This window comes from Primulina tabacum, chromosome 13 (assembly GCF_025594145.1).
Source record: "Primulina tabacum isolate GXHZ01 chromosome 13, ASM2559414v2, whole genome shotgun sequence".
Lineage (NCBI taxonomy): Eukaryota > Viridiplantae > Streptophyta > Magnoliopsida > Lamiales > Gesneriaceae > Primulina > Primulina tabacum.
The window spans coordinates 21,865,226-21,882,300 of record NC_134562.1 but is presented as its reverse complement, the minus strand read 5'-3'; the positions used below and the strand labels follow the sequence as shown (position 1 = coordinate 21,882,300).

Sequence of the window (17,075 nt, the reverse complement as noted above, 5' to 3'; positions counted from 1 at the left end):
AAAATTCCACAATTACCCATGAGTACTCAGTATTTCCAATTTCATTTTATAGATTTCCCGTATCATAAGGTTCAATAGTCTTAAGTTTATTAAACCCAAAATTAATTCCCATAACACGTCTTACATTTCTATAAATACTTAAAATCCCAAGTGTTCCTCAAAATTTCGCATTTAATCCTTAAAATTTTGAAAATTGCAACCTGACCCTTACAGTTCTCCCAATTTACATTTTGGCCCCACAACTCTTCGAAATCTGCATCATTGTCCCCATAAAATTTTCCATCTTTACCTCATTAAACTTTTAGATTTTCGAACTCAAAATTTAATCCCCAAAATTTGGTAAATTCGAAAATAGTCCCTTAGAATTTTTTTTTCCACTTAGGTCCTCAAATTATTAGTTATTACAATTAGGTCCCTAAAATTCTCAATTCATGCAATTCCATCCTTAAATCTAACTAGGTAGAGCATGTATCCTAAATAAATTCTCATAATTAATCATACATTTCCATAGATACTTAAAATCCTCAAATTGTACATTTATAATCCTAAAGATTGTCGTAGTATTCGAATCGCTATTACTTATATGAAATCCTCAAAAATTTACTCGACTAGCAACCAAGAACCATCAATAATTTCTTAGAATTTCTACAAGTCCCAAAAGCATTCATAATTTTCAAGATTAACTCATGACCTATAAGGAGGACATCAACACTATTGACCTAAAAATTAATATAGTCAAATCATTTTCAGCATCTCCTAAAGCCCAATATTCGAATTCTTAGACATGTCCAATTCCAAACGTACCCAACATGCATAATTCCATAATTTATATTTTTAATTTAAATAAACACTGAACAATTAAAATCTGAACGCAAAAACATTTCATGAAAACATGCTGTTAAAATAATTCATGCTTTAAATAAAATGCGTAAATGTAAAATTTACAGACCGAAGACGTGACTTCATGAGCTTCTCGAGAACAGTAGTAGTACAACCCTTTACAAGATCATAGGCTCTGATACCAACTGTCAAGGCCCGTATTTCGTATTCGTAATTTTGCGGAATTATTAAAATTTTTCTAAATAAATAATTATCTTGTCCCATTTAATTAAAGTAAACATGTAAATAATTTTAATTTTAAAATAACAGCGGAAGCAAATATTGTTTTCAACCAAAAATTTAAAAATAATTAAACGTAAACATCAACTTAAAAATAATCCAACGTATTAAAACTGAGTTTGAATAATAAAAGGTGCATAAATTAAATCATGAGGTCCTCGGGATTACTACTGATGTCCCAAGATCGCTCACTGGTCTCCGTCCGCGGTCCCGACCTCATCAATACCTACAACAATCAGTCTAGTGAGTCTAAAGACTCAACATGTATATATCGTGAATAACAAGTAAATATATCATAAAATCGCATGCAACGTAAAAATAAAGTATCGTAAAGCGTACGGTGAAAATAGCATCATGAATAATTATAACTACGTGCATATCTGAAAATCATACGTAAAAGCTTTGCTCAATAGAGCTCTGTCATGTCATATCATAATTTTCTGGTAGAGGTAATATTTCTAAGCAAGTGGCCCATAACATAACGTAAGCGCATGATCAAACTAAACCAAAGTATACTGGGCGGTAGAGATCAATCACAGCCCTTGGACTGGATGTCCGTACCCATACATAATCATAAACCGGTCGTATTTCACCGGGCGGAGAGGTCCTCGGTTGCGCCTACCGACTTCCAAACCCATAAGCATAAGGTGGCCACAAGACATATAGCATATATCTCAAAAATAAATATTTTATATTTTTATGCACGTAATATAATCATAACCTTATTTTTACCGGATGAGTTGGATCGCTCCCAGGCTTGCTGCGACTTATTACTAATATGTGACACATGCAATAAATCTTAACTTGACAAAAAAAAACTTAACAATAGAACCAAAAACGAGACGATTAGAGCCAATAACTTGATTTTTAACCATGGCTTCGTACCAACCCGAACCAAGATTAAACCGACGTTTAACCATGATTAAAATACCCCAAACATACTGAAAAATATGCATAATAACTGTAAAACACGAAAATAGGTGAAAGGAATCCAAATACAAGTACATCCCGAATATCAAATTGTTACAAATCTTAAATTTCAAGTAGTGTTAATCCATAAGACCTAAAATATAAAATATCACTCTTCTACCTAAATAATAAAACCCTTCTAGCACCAATAATATGCTTAAACTATTTTCTTCCCAATTACAATATAGTTGAGACCTAAGACCTTCGACTTTCCTCATTGGGACGAATGTCGCACTCCGACATATCCTCAATGCTTATTTAATTCTAACCTATAAAACTTAATAAGTTCTCCCATGTTAATAAGTTCTCCCAACATAGTTGAGGCCTAAGACCTTCGACTTTCCTCATTGGGACGAATGTCGCATTATGACATATCCTCAATGCTTAATTAATTCTAACCTATAAAATATAATAAGTTCTCCCATGTTAATGATGGACTAACTCTAATAAATCAACTTCACTTAAAACCCATAGAATTCTAGAATCTCTATATCGAGATTTTAGATTTCTTACTCGCTAAAAATCTTAATATTCGTTTATTGGTAACTTATGTTGAACACAACTAATTTCCTTTTGTTTTTATTTCACCCAAAATTTCCATATGAACACCTATTTCATAAACTTGAAATTCAAACTTACACGACCCAAATAGTCTTAGATAACATAATTCGAACACACATATCTGCTTAATCCCAAGTTCTTAATGACTTTCAAAAATTCCTCAAAACATTGTGTCTAACTCACTTCTTACTTGTACTATCAAATAACCTAACAATCAGTCATAACCAACTTTCTAGAAAAATTTAACCCTAGCAAAGGTATAATTTTAACTCTTAAGATCTTGATTAAAACTTATGCTACCTCAAACCTTAAGTTCTCAAAAATAAGTTAACTTAATGTCTAATCTTATAACTAACTAATTGATCAACTTTAACTTAAATTGTCATCACTTTAAAATCTTAATTTGCCACAACAATATTTCACCAACCCTTAAATTTTCAAGCTCAATATTGATTCATCTTTTAATGCCCTTGGTTTCCGTTCCTTATAACATTATAACCTAGATATAACAAGGTTCTATGTAACGTCCCGAAAATCTGAAGACCCACGTAAACCACATGCATGCAAGTTATTAAATTTTTTCGATATTTTATCAAATTTTTTTAAAGCATTAAATGCATGTTTATTTCATTAATTTGTGTTTTAATTCATGGTTTATTTAAAGTTTCATGCATTAGAATTTTAAGATGCATTTCGCGCTCGAACGAGGAACGGAGACTGGGGAATTATCAGGAAAATTATTTTCATTACATGATTAATTTTTATTAATTAATATAAGGTGTTTTAAAGGTATTTTTCAAGAAATGAGCTTTGTTGGGTATTTTTACCTGCCAGAGCATATTTTTCAGCGGTACGCAAATTTTACCGAAACAGAGGACTTTTTCAGGGTTCGGCTAATACATTCAAGAACTTACCTAAACGAAATATTTTTCGGGGGTGTGTTTGAACTTAATGGGCCTACTTGTAAGCTTAATGGGCTCAAATTCATTTTAATCCTTTTTAAATCAAAATTTGGGCCCATTATCATTTGTTGATGACCGACGATTTCGGTTGGGAAAAATTCTAGCAAGCGGACTAGGTCAAGTTATAAAAAATGGACGACAAGTCCAAGTATCGATCCCACAGAGACTATTATTTAACTACTAAGATTGAATTATTCGAATTAATCTAGGAAAACAATAACGAGTGATTTGATGATAATTTAAATTAATTAAATTAAACTAACTTATGCTAAATTAATGATCAAGATCGGATTTTCAGAACAGCTTGGAACTTGGGGATTTTCAAATTTAAATAAAATGACCGGGAACACACAACGGTCCAAACTTTGATTATTATCACGCATTGGAATTAATTAACCACAGATTATTCGATGCCACGATGAAATTCCCTGAATTAACTATAAATCTATTTCTAGAATTTATAATCCTATTTTCATTTAACAGTCCAATTATTTCTAATTAAATTTAATCAAACAAAAACGCATTATTCAACGATGGAATTATAGCTGTCGCCTAAAATCGCACATTGAAACCGAATACTATTTCTAGTTGATTTAACCGTGTGTTGATTAATATTTTTGAAGCTAAATTCAATCTATTCTCTTTCGAGTCAAGATCGAACAACAAACATGCAAATAATTGGCCAAATTAAAAGCACGAAAATTGCGCAAAAATTAATCAATAACATAAATTGATTCATAAATCAAATAATCCAATGAATGCATAAGATCAAAAATTTGTCCCGATCGTGGTCCCGATCACAAGAAAAACTACTCCATAAATTTAAAACTAGAAAAAACTCTAATATTTGAATTCATGACTAAAAATAAGAAAATAGAAGAGGAGAAAATCTCAGCAATGGTGCGCGAATCTTGTGTGTAAAGCACGTTTTTCCTCCCGTTTCTCCAAGCTCAAGCCGCCGCCTCCTTTTTCTGCCTTTCTCAATGAAAACGTTGGCCAGAAAAAGAAGTCTCCTCATGATCTAGGTTTTCCTTTTTTTATATCTCTCCAAAATCTCTACAAAATCTTCGGCAAATCTGAGTTTGATCTCAAGGGCACGGACCCCGTGTATACATCAGGGAATGGGTCCGTGTAGACACTGTTAAATTCTTTCCGGAATCGCTGGACACGGACCCCGTGTAGAGGTCTGTCTCGGGGTCCGTGTAGACTCTGTCAAATTCATTCTCGGATGTTAATGGACACGGACCCCGTGTACAGGTCCTTCATGGGGTCCGTGTAGACTCTGTCAAAATTTTCCCTTGGCTTCTTAGGCACGGACCCTTACACGGGGTCCGTGTAGGGGTCCAGATACTTCTTTGTGCTATTTTCCTATTTTTTCGGTTGTTTCTGACATGGCATTGCGAAGCTTGACTTTTCTTTCTTTTCTTTGGCTTTTATCTTCTTTTGGTCAAACCTACAAATAGCAATAATAACACGAATTAAGCGCAGAACTCGGAATAAAAAAAGCCAGATAAGCACAAATATGACAAAATAAAGCCCCTAAAGCGCTATATAATCCGTTCTTATCAACTCCCCCACATTTAACCTTTGTTCGTCCTCGAATAAATCAGATATGAAATAAAGATGAGACATATATTAGATTCAGAACTCAAGTACCACAATCAAAACTTCTCAATTTGTCAAACTCCTTCACCCCCAGTTAAAATATCATGCTTCGAATATCACAAGATTCATTTTCGTCGCAATTTAAAATTCAAACATTTCTCAGTAAAGATCAACATAATGAGATGTGTGTAGTGTGCAGGTCAAAACTCATACTTATCGCCAGCTACTTGGTTTCAGGATCACTTAATTTAATTTATTTTCGAAACGCCCCATATGCTTGACTTTCATACCCCTCTCTACTAAATGTTGAACGACGATGACTTGGTTAATAGGTCTTTTCAAGCTTATAACGTAAGGCCTAGGTTTACAGCTACAATAAAAGGCATGGAAATCAAAAGTGAGAGACAATAAATATATTCCCGCAGAACATTCATTCAACTTTTAACTCGTCACCAATCACTGTACTTTTATCAGCTTTAGAGCTCTATTATCTCCTTCCTTTCTCATTGTCCTTCAACTTTTACCCACAGATTTTTCGGGTGTCTTCAACACCATACACTTTTTTTCTTTTCTTTTATTTTTCTTTTTTTTTTTCAACTAATCCACTTCTTTTCATTTAAAGGTAATTCAACAACTCCTTTAAATATGTCTTTTCCACAAATGGGAGTTTCGAAACATTTCAAAGCGCTCAAATGGATTATTTCTCTCGCATTTCGGGTAAGATAAAAGTGTATAGACTAAACTTCAGGTAGTTGATGTGGGACATTGAATAAATTACGAATGGGGTCTAATTGTATGTCATTGACACACACCATTTGATTTTTTTAACAGGCTCAAAAGGGTTACTAGAGACAATAGATGATGTATCGGGTAGGCTTGAAAGGCTCAAACGGTCCAAAGATCACCTAAATCATCCTTAAGTCACCATCGTTCATATTTTCGCTTCAAGGGATAATCAGAAGAGTTCTAGGGATCGTTTAAGTTCACCTTGCACCAATTCACCATTGATGAGTAAAGCTTTGACCACGTGCATGGAATGAAATGTCGATACAAAACTGGTTCATGTCTGACTCTCTCCTTGAAACTACGACTCCTCTCATTTAATACTAGTCATGAAACGATTTCCCAGTTGATCCAATATCTAACAAATTAATCCGATTATCAAGTAAAACAAGAGTTCTTTCTCTAGATATAGTCGCATCCTACGTGAAAAGTGTAGTTAAGTGTTGTGCAAAGATGTGTAACAAAACTGGCCCCACCCCCACAATTTTAAATCGACACTGCCCTCAGTGTAATGCGATAAAGATTGAACGAGCAAGACAGTTAAAGGAAAAACACTTCCCTGGAAAAATGCCGAGTACGTAGTGAAAATGGGGTAGAACTCATCAACTCCTGAAAAGCACGACATCGAATACACATAGAAACGTAAAAAGGAATAGAAAAAGCACTCAAGCAATCGAATAAACCAGAAAATGATAAGCATAAATAATAAGTGTCATAAACTTAACATCAATATCTGAAAGAAAAGCATAAAATGAGGAAACTGAATAGACACTCTCCCTAGTCCTAAAATAGTACAGCAAACTACTCGTTGTCCGCTCCTACGTCAAAATCCTCAAGGTTGTTTAGTGTCGATCTGTCGAAAGGCGGCGCATATATATCATCGGAATACGACTGCGTCCTGGCATGGTGCTCTAATCGAGCCAAGCGTGTGCGCAAGTCATCCATGCAGCCGAATATGGCCGAGAAGACCTGACGATTACCTCTTGGGGCGCACTGTCTCGATGGCACATCAACCTGAGGTCCTGCTTGGGCATCCAATGCCGCTTCTTCTGCCACTCTATCTTCCCAGATTTGCTTGTTGGCTGTAGGGGGAGGTACCGGTGGGTCACGGGGGTGGAGATTGATATGTCGACTCTCGAGATTACGGTACCAAGTGCCCTGCCAGAAGATGAAGTACATGCCCTGCATGGCCTGAGCGGTGAGCATCTGTGCAGAGGTAGGCAGGAAAGAAGTCTCCCCAGTGAGATCGACACCATGGGCCGCCAAAATCCAGGAGATGATGATAGGAAAGGGAGCATATGGCATCCTATTCTTTGAGGGGTCGATGTGGGCGACTGAGCACATATGGGAAATTATGATTGACGCCACCAGAATAGTAGGAATGGCCCCCAATCCATTCAACATTTTATCTATTAAATAAAGATCCATATGGCGGACCTCATTGTTCCCGGCCTTCCTTGGAATGATATTTGTTCCCGTGAAGTAGCAGATGAGGTGATCAATCAGCGGGAGGGACGTCGGAAGGACGCTGGTGCGAGAATCGGTTTGGGATGTGAAGTATTGCAGACGGATTCGCGCATGAGGGATTCAGAACGTGATGTCTGACAAAAAAATGTCCAACTGGTTGAAGACTACCGGAGGCCCGTCATTGGGGACGTTCAATATAGCGGCCAGATAATCGCTAGTCAACTCAATAGTAATCCCCTTGACGTAAGTACGGAGGTGTTGCATCCTGGTTTTTTCCTTCTCCTCAATGTTGGCGTAGAATCGCCATACCAAGTCAGGTTAATAAGGCCCGGCGATGTCCAGAAGAGGTCCCCAACAAAATTTCTCAAACTCAGCCCGGAGTGGCATCTCGTGGTCAATCCGTGGATGAATAGAACGTTTCACAATGACAAAATTCTCATGAAGCGCCGAGTACCACTCGAAATTCTCTCGGCAGGTGAACTTTAAAGCATCAAATGGCAACCTGGAGGATCCAGAGGATGAGGAGGCACCGCCTCGGGCGCGCTTACTAGTGTGTCGGCGAGGAGGCATGGCGATTCAAGCAGCTAGATTCAAATAACTAACAAATGAAGCACAACAATCCCAACGGTTCCCAAACAGACTGAAACGATTCAAACTTATCCTAACGCAATCCACAATCAATATGCTCAACAACAGAATATCCCGAAGATACCAATAAAAGTAGTAACCATTAAATCCAAGACAAATCAACGCCCAACAATAACTTCCAACAATCCAACAAGTGAAAAACAAACACCTAACCGCAAATCTGAAATAAGGCGCAATAAATCATTGTCGTACGGTGGTGGACGATGGCCGGCAACGGCAGTAGTCGGCATGAGTAGGGCGGCGGTGCTGGGAGGATTGTGTGGTTGAGGGGTGGTTTCAGTGCTGTAATGATGGTGGTGGTTCCATGACAGCGAGGGAGATAGGTGGTGATAAGCAGTGGCAGCGGGGCGGTAGGAGTCGGCGTGAGGCGGCATTTTCGATTTTCGGTATTTTTTGATTTGGGGATTTTAGGGATTGGGATGAAGGAAATCGCGATTTTATTCTAAGAGATGCTGAAATAAAACGACATGGACCCCGTGTAGGGTCCGGGGAAAGGTCCGTGTAGGGTCGGGGATGGTGAAAAATCTGAAATCGTATACATGGACCACGTCTAGAGGTCCGGGTAGGGGTCCGTGTAGACTCTGGAAATCGGCACTTTGGTAGAAAAGAGACACGGACCCCGTCTATAGGTCCGGGTAGGGGTACGTGTATACTCTGGAATTGAAAATTTTGTTTTTTTTTTGTTTTTTTGTTTTTTTATATATAGAATACCGTACACATACTACGACCCAAACACAAATGCGAAACCAGGAATGTACAATTCTATTAATCTACAAATAAAAATTGAAACTCGATCAAGCATACAAGATGCAATAATTGTACAGAAACTTCCCTGGCCTACGTGACGTTCTCAGTCCGCTGGTCATAATAGAATCCCCACACTTAAGATATCCCACTGCTAATGAATAAACTACCTGCACCACCATTCGCTGAGATTAGCTCACGAAATATGCAAAAACTAAAATAAAAGATGAAGGAAAAATAAAACTAAACACTAGGTTGCCTCCCAGTAAGCGCTGAATTTATAGTTGATAGCCTGACTGTACTCCCTTTATTCAGTTTGGATCCTGCAGATCCACGGTGGTTGGCTCATCGGGCATGGTACCACCATGATAAACCTTCAGCATGTGCCCATTCACTTTGAATGCTCCAGTTGCTTCACTAGTGATCTCCACTGTCTCATAAGGGAAAACTTTCGTGATGGTGTATGGTCCTGACCACCGTGAGCGTATCTTACCTGGCATCAACTTCAGTCGAGAATTGTATAACAGTACCAGTTGTCCCACCACAAATTCTCGATGGACGATGTTCTGATCATGCCACCATTTGGTTTTTTCCTTGTAAAGCTTGGCATTCTCATAAGCATCCAACCTAAACTCATACAATTGATTCAGTTGCAACACTCTCTCGTCACCTGTGGCTTTAGCATCAAAGTTCAAAAATTTAGTAGCCCAATAAGCCTTATGTTCAAGTTCAACAGGTAGGTGACACGACTTCCCATACAACAGTCTAAACGGAGACATGCCAATGGGGGTTTTAAAAGCTGTACGGTAAGCCCAAAGTGCATCGTCGAGTTTCTAGACCATTCTTCCCTTGAAGCACCGACAGTCTTCTCAAGAATGCGCTTAAGTTCTCTGTTTGATACCTCGACTTGGCCACTAGTTTGAGGATGATAAGGTGTGGCCACCTTATGTCGGACCTCATACTTAGCCAACAGACTGTCAAATTGACGATTACAAAAATGGGTACCCCCATCGCTAATAACGGCTCTAGGTGTGCCAAAACGTGAGAAAATATTTTTCATGAGAAATTGAATGACAACCCTAGAATCATTAGTTTTGCATGCAAGTGCCTCCACCCACTTAAACACGTAATCTACAGCCACCAAAATATACTTGTTCCCAAAAGAAACTTGGAACGGACCCATGAGATCGATACTCCATACATCAAATATCTCACAAACCAAAATATTATTGAGAGGCAATTCCTGTCTCCTAGAGATATTACCTGTGCGCTGACAGTTTGGACATTTTGTAACATATTCATGTGCATCCCTAAATAGAGTAGGCCAATAAAAACAAGACTGGAGGACTTTTGACGCAGTTCTAGTTGACCCAAAATGGCCTCCAGCCGGACCAGCATGACAATGAAACAAGATCTCACTTACCTCTTACTGGGGAATACATCTTCGGACTATACCGTCTGCACATATTCTAAACAAATAAGGATCCTCCAATAAATAATATTTCAAGTCTGAGAAAAATTTCTTCGTTTGCTGATAAGTAAAATGGGGAGGAATGAACATACTGGATAGATAGTTAACAAAATCGGCATACCATGGTAAATTGGTTACCTCAAATAGTTGTTCATCCGGGAAATCATCGCGAATAAGTTCATTACCTGGGCTATGATTCTCCAATCGTGAGAGATGATCTGCAACTTGGTTCTCTGTCCCGTTTCTATTGATTATTTTCAAGTCAAATTCCTGCAATAGAAGAATCCAGCGAATTAGCCTTGGTTTTGCATCCTTTTTAGCCATCAAGTATTTCAAGGCTGAATGATCAGTATGCACTACAACTTTGCTCCCTATCAGATATGATCTAAACCTATCTAGAGCAAAAACCACAGCAAGAAGCTCCTTCTCTGTAGTGGCATAGTTCAGTTGGGCAGCTGACAGTGTCATACTAGCATAGTAGATGACATGGATGCATTTTTCCCTCTTTTGCCCTAACACTGCCCCCAGAGCTGTGTCGCTTGCATCACACATCACCTCAAATGGCGACCCCCAGTCAGGCACTATCATCACAGGTGCGGTGATTAATTTCTCCTTCAAAACTTGAAATGCCTGGACACACTCATCAGAAAAATCAAAGCGCACATCTTTTATCAGCAAATTTGTCAGTGGCTTAGCAATGCAAGAAAAATCTTTTATGAAGCGCCTATAGAACCCTGCATGTCCTAGAAAACTACGCACTCCTCTGTTGTTTGTTGGGGCTGGGAGTTTTTCTATTACTTCAATTTTGGCCTTATCAACTTCAATCTCAGTTTCAGAAATTTTGTGCCCCAACACTATTCTCTCTCTCACCATGAAATGACATTTTTCCCAGTTTAAAACCAAATTTGACTCCTCGCATCTCTCTAAGACTTTAGACAGGTTAATCAAGCATTTATCAAACGAAGAGACAAAGACAGAAAAATCATCAATGAATATTTCAATAAAATCCTCAATCATGTCGTGAAAAATTGCCATCATGTATCGTTGGAAAGTTGCTGGTGCATTACATAGGCCGAATGGCATTCGTTTGTATGCAAATTTCTTGTAAGAACATGTAAAAGTGGTTTCTCCTGATCTTCAGGGTCAATGGGAATTCGCATATAACCTGAATAACCATCCAGAAAACAGTAGAAGGGATGTCCAGCTAACCTTTCCAACATTTGATCAATAAAAAGGAGGGGGAAATGGTCTTTTCGGGTGGCATCATTAAGTTTTCTATAATCAATGCAAACACGCCACCCTATAACAGTTCTGGTAGGAATCAACTCATTGTTATCATTTCATACGACCGTGATCCCACCTTTTTTCGGAACAACTTGCACTGGACTTACCCACCTAGTATCAGAAATCGGGTAAATAATACCTGCATCCAGTAGCTTTATCACCTCCTTGTTGACCACCTCTTGCATAGTCGGATTTAGACGTCTTTGAGGTTGGGTGGATGTCTTGTGGTCGGCCTCCATCAGAATTTTGTGCATGCACATGGATGAACTGATCCCCTTGATATCTACAATACTCTACCCTATGGCTTTGATATTTTTGCACAGAACTCGCAACAGCTTTTCTTCTTCAGTCCCTGTCAAAGTAGAGGAAACTATCACTGGCAGTTTATCGTTATCAAGTAAAAATAGATATTTCAAGTGAGAAGGAAGAGGTTTCATCTCTCGGATTGGGGCTTCTTCAGTGGATGATTTTAAGGGTCTTGGGACATGCCCAAGCTCCCCAATCCTAGAGTTTACCGTTTTTGAAATCAGTCTGCCTGCTTCCAGATAATGTACGTATTCCTTGGTATCTTTACTTTCCAAATCTCCTAGACATGTATGGGTCAAACAAACTTCCAAAGGATCTTCACATATAAATCACTGCAACCCACACTCAACGAACTCGTCAGTAGCATCAATTCTAAAACAATCAGATGTATCATTGGGGTATTTGATGGACTGAAAAACATTAAACACCACACTCTCATCATTCAATCTCAACATCAACTCACCCTTGTGTACATCTATCAGAGCTTTTCCAGTGGATAAAAATGGTCTTCCTAAAATAAGAGGAATCTCACGATCCTCTTCCACATCTAACACAACAAAGTCCACTGGGAAAATAAACTTGTCAACCTTCACGAAAACATCCTCTACTACTCCCATAGAGTATTTAATAGATCTATCAGCTAATTGTAGGGAAATTGTAGTAGGTTTAACTTTACCAATTCCTAGCTTCTCAAAACATGAATAAGGCATTAAATTAATACTTGCACCTAAGTCACATAAAGCTTTACCAAAAAATGAAGTTCCTATGGTACAATGAATAGAGAAGCTACCTGGGTCCTTAGCTTTTGGAGGCAAATTATTTTGTAAATTTGTAGAACATTCCTCCGAAAGCTTAACCGTCTCAAAGTCCACTAATTTCATCTTGTTCAACAAAATATCTTTAAGAAATTTAGCATAGGAGGGCATTTGAGCTAAAGCCTCTGCAAATGGGATATTTATGTGCAGCTTTTTGAAAATCTCAAGAAATTTTGAAAATTGAGTATCCAGTTGCAGTTGCTTTTCTCTTTGGGGAAACGGGAGTGAATTAATATCAATAGTGGGGTTTGAGTTCAGAGACTTACCTTTCTCCTTTGTGTCCTCGAACTTTGGCTTGGATGACCCCTTTTCCTTCACATTTTCCCCAACATCAACTGCCTCTTGCTTAATGGGAGATGTCACCGTGACTGCATTGACACCCTTCGGATTCTTTTCCGTGTCACTAGGTAGTGAACCTGGAGCTCGTGTAGACATTTGTGTCGCTAACTTCCCTAGTTGAGTCTCTACCCTTTGCATCATGGCATCTTGATTTTGCCATCTCATCTCATTCCCGGCTATATAATTGGCGAGCATATCCTCAAGATTCGACTTTCTATCTTGTGGTTTGAAACCGGGTGGCATAGAAGGTCCAGTACCTTGCGGATGTTTAGGTTGTTGCTGAGGAGGTTTTTGTTGTGTAGGATGGTGTGGAGGATGAAAATGTAGTTGTTCAACAGAATTATCTGATTGCCTCCACCCAAAATTTGGATGATTCCTCCACCCTGGGTTATATGAGAAGCTGTATGGGTTATATGGTTGCCGACCTTGGTTCCCCACATAGTTCACTGAGTCCCCTCCAAAACACTATATTCCCTCGCAAGACATATCTGGCATGAATTGCATATCGCTAGATGATCCACCAACTGTCTCAGAATTTCCTTGAATTTGATTTACTGACTTGACTGGTATTGATTTATGTGCTTGTAACTGTGCCGTCTGTGGTGTCAAGCCATCAAGTTTTGCAGTGATTGGTGTTAAAGCATCCATTTCAAGGATTCCGACTTTCTTTTCCATTCTGTTGTCTTGCCAGCCTACATTGCTCTCTGCCATATTAGATATGATTTCAAGCGCTGCGGTTGGTGTTTTTCTGTATAAGCTACCGTTTGCTGCTGCATCAAGCATAGATCTCATAGATGGATCCACCCCATAGTAGAATGTTTCAACTTGCTGGCCTATCGAAAAACCATGTCTCGGGCACATTCTCAACATCTTTTTAAACCTTGCCGATGCTGAATTTAATGATTCCCCATCTTTCTGTCTAAACAATGTGATTTCATTTCACAACTATGTAATCTTAGTTGGGGGAAAATACCTGTGCATGAAGACCTCGACTAATCCATCCCATGTAGTGATAGAACCAGCTGGAAGGTCTCAAAGCCACTCCATAGCCTCTTCTTGTAGGAAAAACGGGAATAATCTGAGTCGGATGGCATCAGTACTCACCCCATTGCACTTGATTGTATCACAGATTGACAGAAAGTTCTCCAGATGTGCATTGAGATCTTCAGAAGGTAATCCTCCAAATTTGACTTGGAGTTGAATCATTTGGATGATGGCAGGCTTCAGTTCGAATGTATTTGCTTGAATTGTAGGGCGGACGATACTAGAACCATAACCTCCAAACGCTGGTCAATGAAGCTCTATTAAAGTACGCCCATCTTCTTCTCCGGCCATGTCTTTAAATTCTGGTTTAAGTTCTATTTCAGATTCCTCTTCGGATTCGAATTCAAGAGCTACGTCGTTGTTCCTTCGAGCTCTACGAATGCGGCGGAGAGTGCTTTCAATCTCTAGATCTAGTGGCACTAGATTTTCGACGCCTTGAGCACGGCTCATATAACACGAGCTAGACTCCTGCAACCAAAAATTAAGTGCACAATTCAAGCTCCTAAAGAATGTAACAGTTTGAAACAAAGTTAATTAAAATGCTAAAATTTTAAAAATAAAATAAAAACTAAGAATAAATGCCTAGTCTCAAATAAATAATTTATCCTAATATTAAACAAATAGTCCCCGTCAACGGCGCCAAAAACTTGACCGACGATTTCGGTTGGGAAAAATCTAGCAAGCGCTGACTAGGTCAAGTTATAGTAAATGGACGATAAGTCCAAGTATCGATCCCACAGAGACTATTATATAACTACTAAGATTGAATTATTCGAATTAATTTAGACAAACAATAACGAGTGATTTAATGATAATTTAAATTAATGAAATTAAACTAACTTATGCTAAATTAATGATCAAGATCGAATTTGCAGAACATCTTGAAACTTGGGGATTTTCAAATTTAAATAAAATGACCGGGAACACACAACGGTCCAAACTTTGATTATTATCAAGCATTGGAATTAATTAACCACAGATTATTTGATGTCACGATGAAATTCCCTGAATTAACTATAAATCTATTTCTAGAATTTATAATCCTATTTTCATTTAACAGTCCAATTATTTCTAATTGAATTTAATCAAATAAAAACGCATTATTCAACGATGGAATTATAGCCGTCGCCTAAAATCGCACATTGAAACCGAATACTATTTCTAGTCGATTTAACCGTGTGTTGATAAATATTTTTGAAGCTAAATTCAATCTATTCTCTTTCGAGTCAAGATCGAACAACAAACATGCAAATAATTGGCCAAATTAAAAGCACGAAAATTGCACAAACATTAATCAATAACATAAATTGATTCATAAATCAAATAATCCAATGAATGCATAAGATCAAAAGTTTGTCTCGATCGTGGTCCCGATCACAAGAAAAACTACTCCATAAATTCCAAACTAGAAAAAACTCTAATATTTGAATTCATGACTAAAAATAAGAAAATAGAAGAGGAGAAAATCTCAGCTATGGTGCGCGAATCTTGCGTGTAAAGCACGTTTTTCCTCCCGTTTCTCCAAGCCCTAGCCGCCGCCTTTTTCTCCCTTTCTCAATGAAAAAGTTGCCCAGAAAAAGAAGTCTCTTCATGATCTAGGTTTTCCCTTTTTTATATCTCTCCAAAATCTCTACAAAATCTTCGGCAAATCTGAGTCTGATCTCAAGGGCACGGACTCCATGTATACATCAGGGAATGGGTCCGTGTAGACACTGTTAAATTCTTTCCGGAATCGCTGGACACGACCCCGTGTAGAAGTCCGTCTCGGGGTCCGTGTAGACTCTGTCAAATTCATTCTCGGATGTTAATGGACACGGACCCCGTGTACATGTCCGTCATGGGGTTCGTGTAGACTCTATCAAAATCTTCCCTTTGCTTCTGAGGCACGGACTCTTACACGGGGTCTGTGTAGGGGTCCGGATACTTCTTTGTGCTATTTTTCTATTTTTCCAGTTGTTTCTGACATGTCATTGTGAAGCTTGACTTTTCTTTCTTTTATTTGGCTTTTATCATCTTTTGGTCAAACCTGCAAATAACAATAATAACACGAATTAAGCGCAGAACTCGGAATAAAAAAATGCCAGATAAGCACGAATATGACAAAATAAAGCCCCTAAAACGCTATATAATTCGTGCTTATCAGTTGAATTATTTAAATAATGTATTAACCTACCCTACACATATTTCCCACCCACCATCCGACACCTCCCCCTCCACCATCATTTTCTTTCGGTTTTCAGAAGCTCCATGGCTGCAACTCTCAGCCAAGAAAAATTCTTCAACAAAAATTCGCTTGGCGCTTCCACGTCACTCATTCTTTGATCTTCTTGCGTATATATCATCAAGGCATGCTTTGTAACATTTTTTTTGCATCATTCACGTCTATATTACTGCTGTGTATACATTTATGCATTAAAACTCTCGATCCAACCATGAGCATGAAAGGTTTTCGATTTTACGTGTGTTCTTGTATTCCCTTGATTGTCACTAATGTTTCTTCGTATGTTGTGCAAGGGGCTGCGGTTGTGGGGACCCGGACGCTAATCATCTTCTTAATCATCTTTGGGATTTAATTATCAATTAAGATAAACAGGGTCTAAAAATTTTTCTTTTTAAAATGCAAGTGCGGAAGGTAATGGAATCAATCTATTATACAATAAGTATAATAATACAAATCTTGTACAACAATTATTCAAACTAGTCTAAGGTTCAACTACTAAATTCAAGTATTAAACCAGGTCTACAATAAGTCCGGAATCACCACTCTAAACTCGTCTTCTCTCATTATCTTCTTGACCCCGATCTTGTCCCACCTGTTGTCATGTACATATACAAACAAGACAACAGCCGGATACTCCGGTGAGAATAAATCTCAGTATAAACAATGTATACATGCAATTAACTGAATTAACATAAAAGCATGCATTATATCTCTGTACATGTATCAAAATCGAACAT

At 38.2% G+C, this 17,075-nt stretch overlaps 1 protein-coding gene across 1 annotated transcript; it reads right to left on the bottom strand.

Moving 5' to 3' along the window:
- Positions 1 to 12,248: 12,248 nt before the first annotated feature.
- LOC142521913 (uncharacterized) lies at positions 12,249 to 13,943 on the bottom strand. Its single transcript, XM_075625086.1, has 2 exons — positions 13,629 to 13,943; positions 12,249 to 13,538 (listed from the first exon to the last, which is right to left on the bottom strand). The coding sequence occupies exons 1-2, from the start codon at positions 13,941 to 13,943 to the stop codon at positions 12,249 to 12,251; spliced, it is 1,605 nt and encodes a 534-aa protein (XP_075481201.1).
- Positions 13,944 to 17,075: the final 3,132 nt, after the last annotated feature.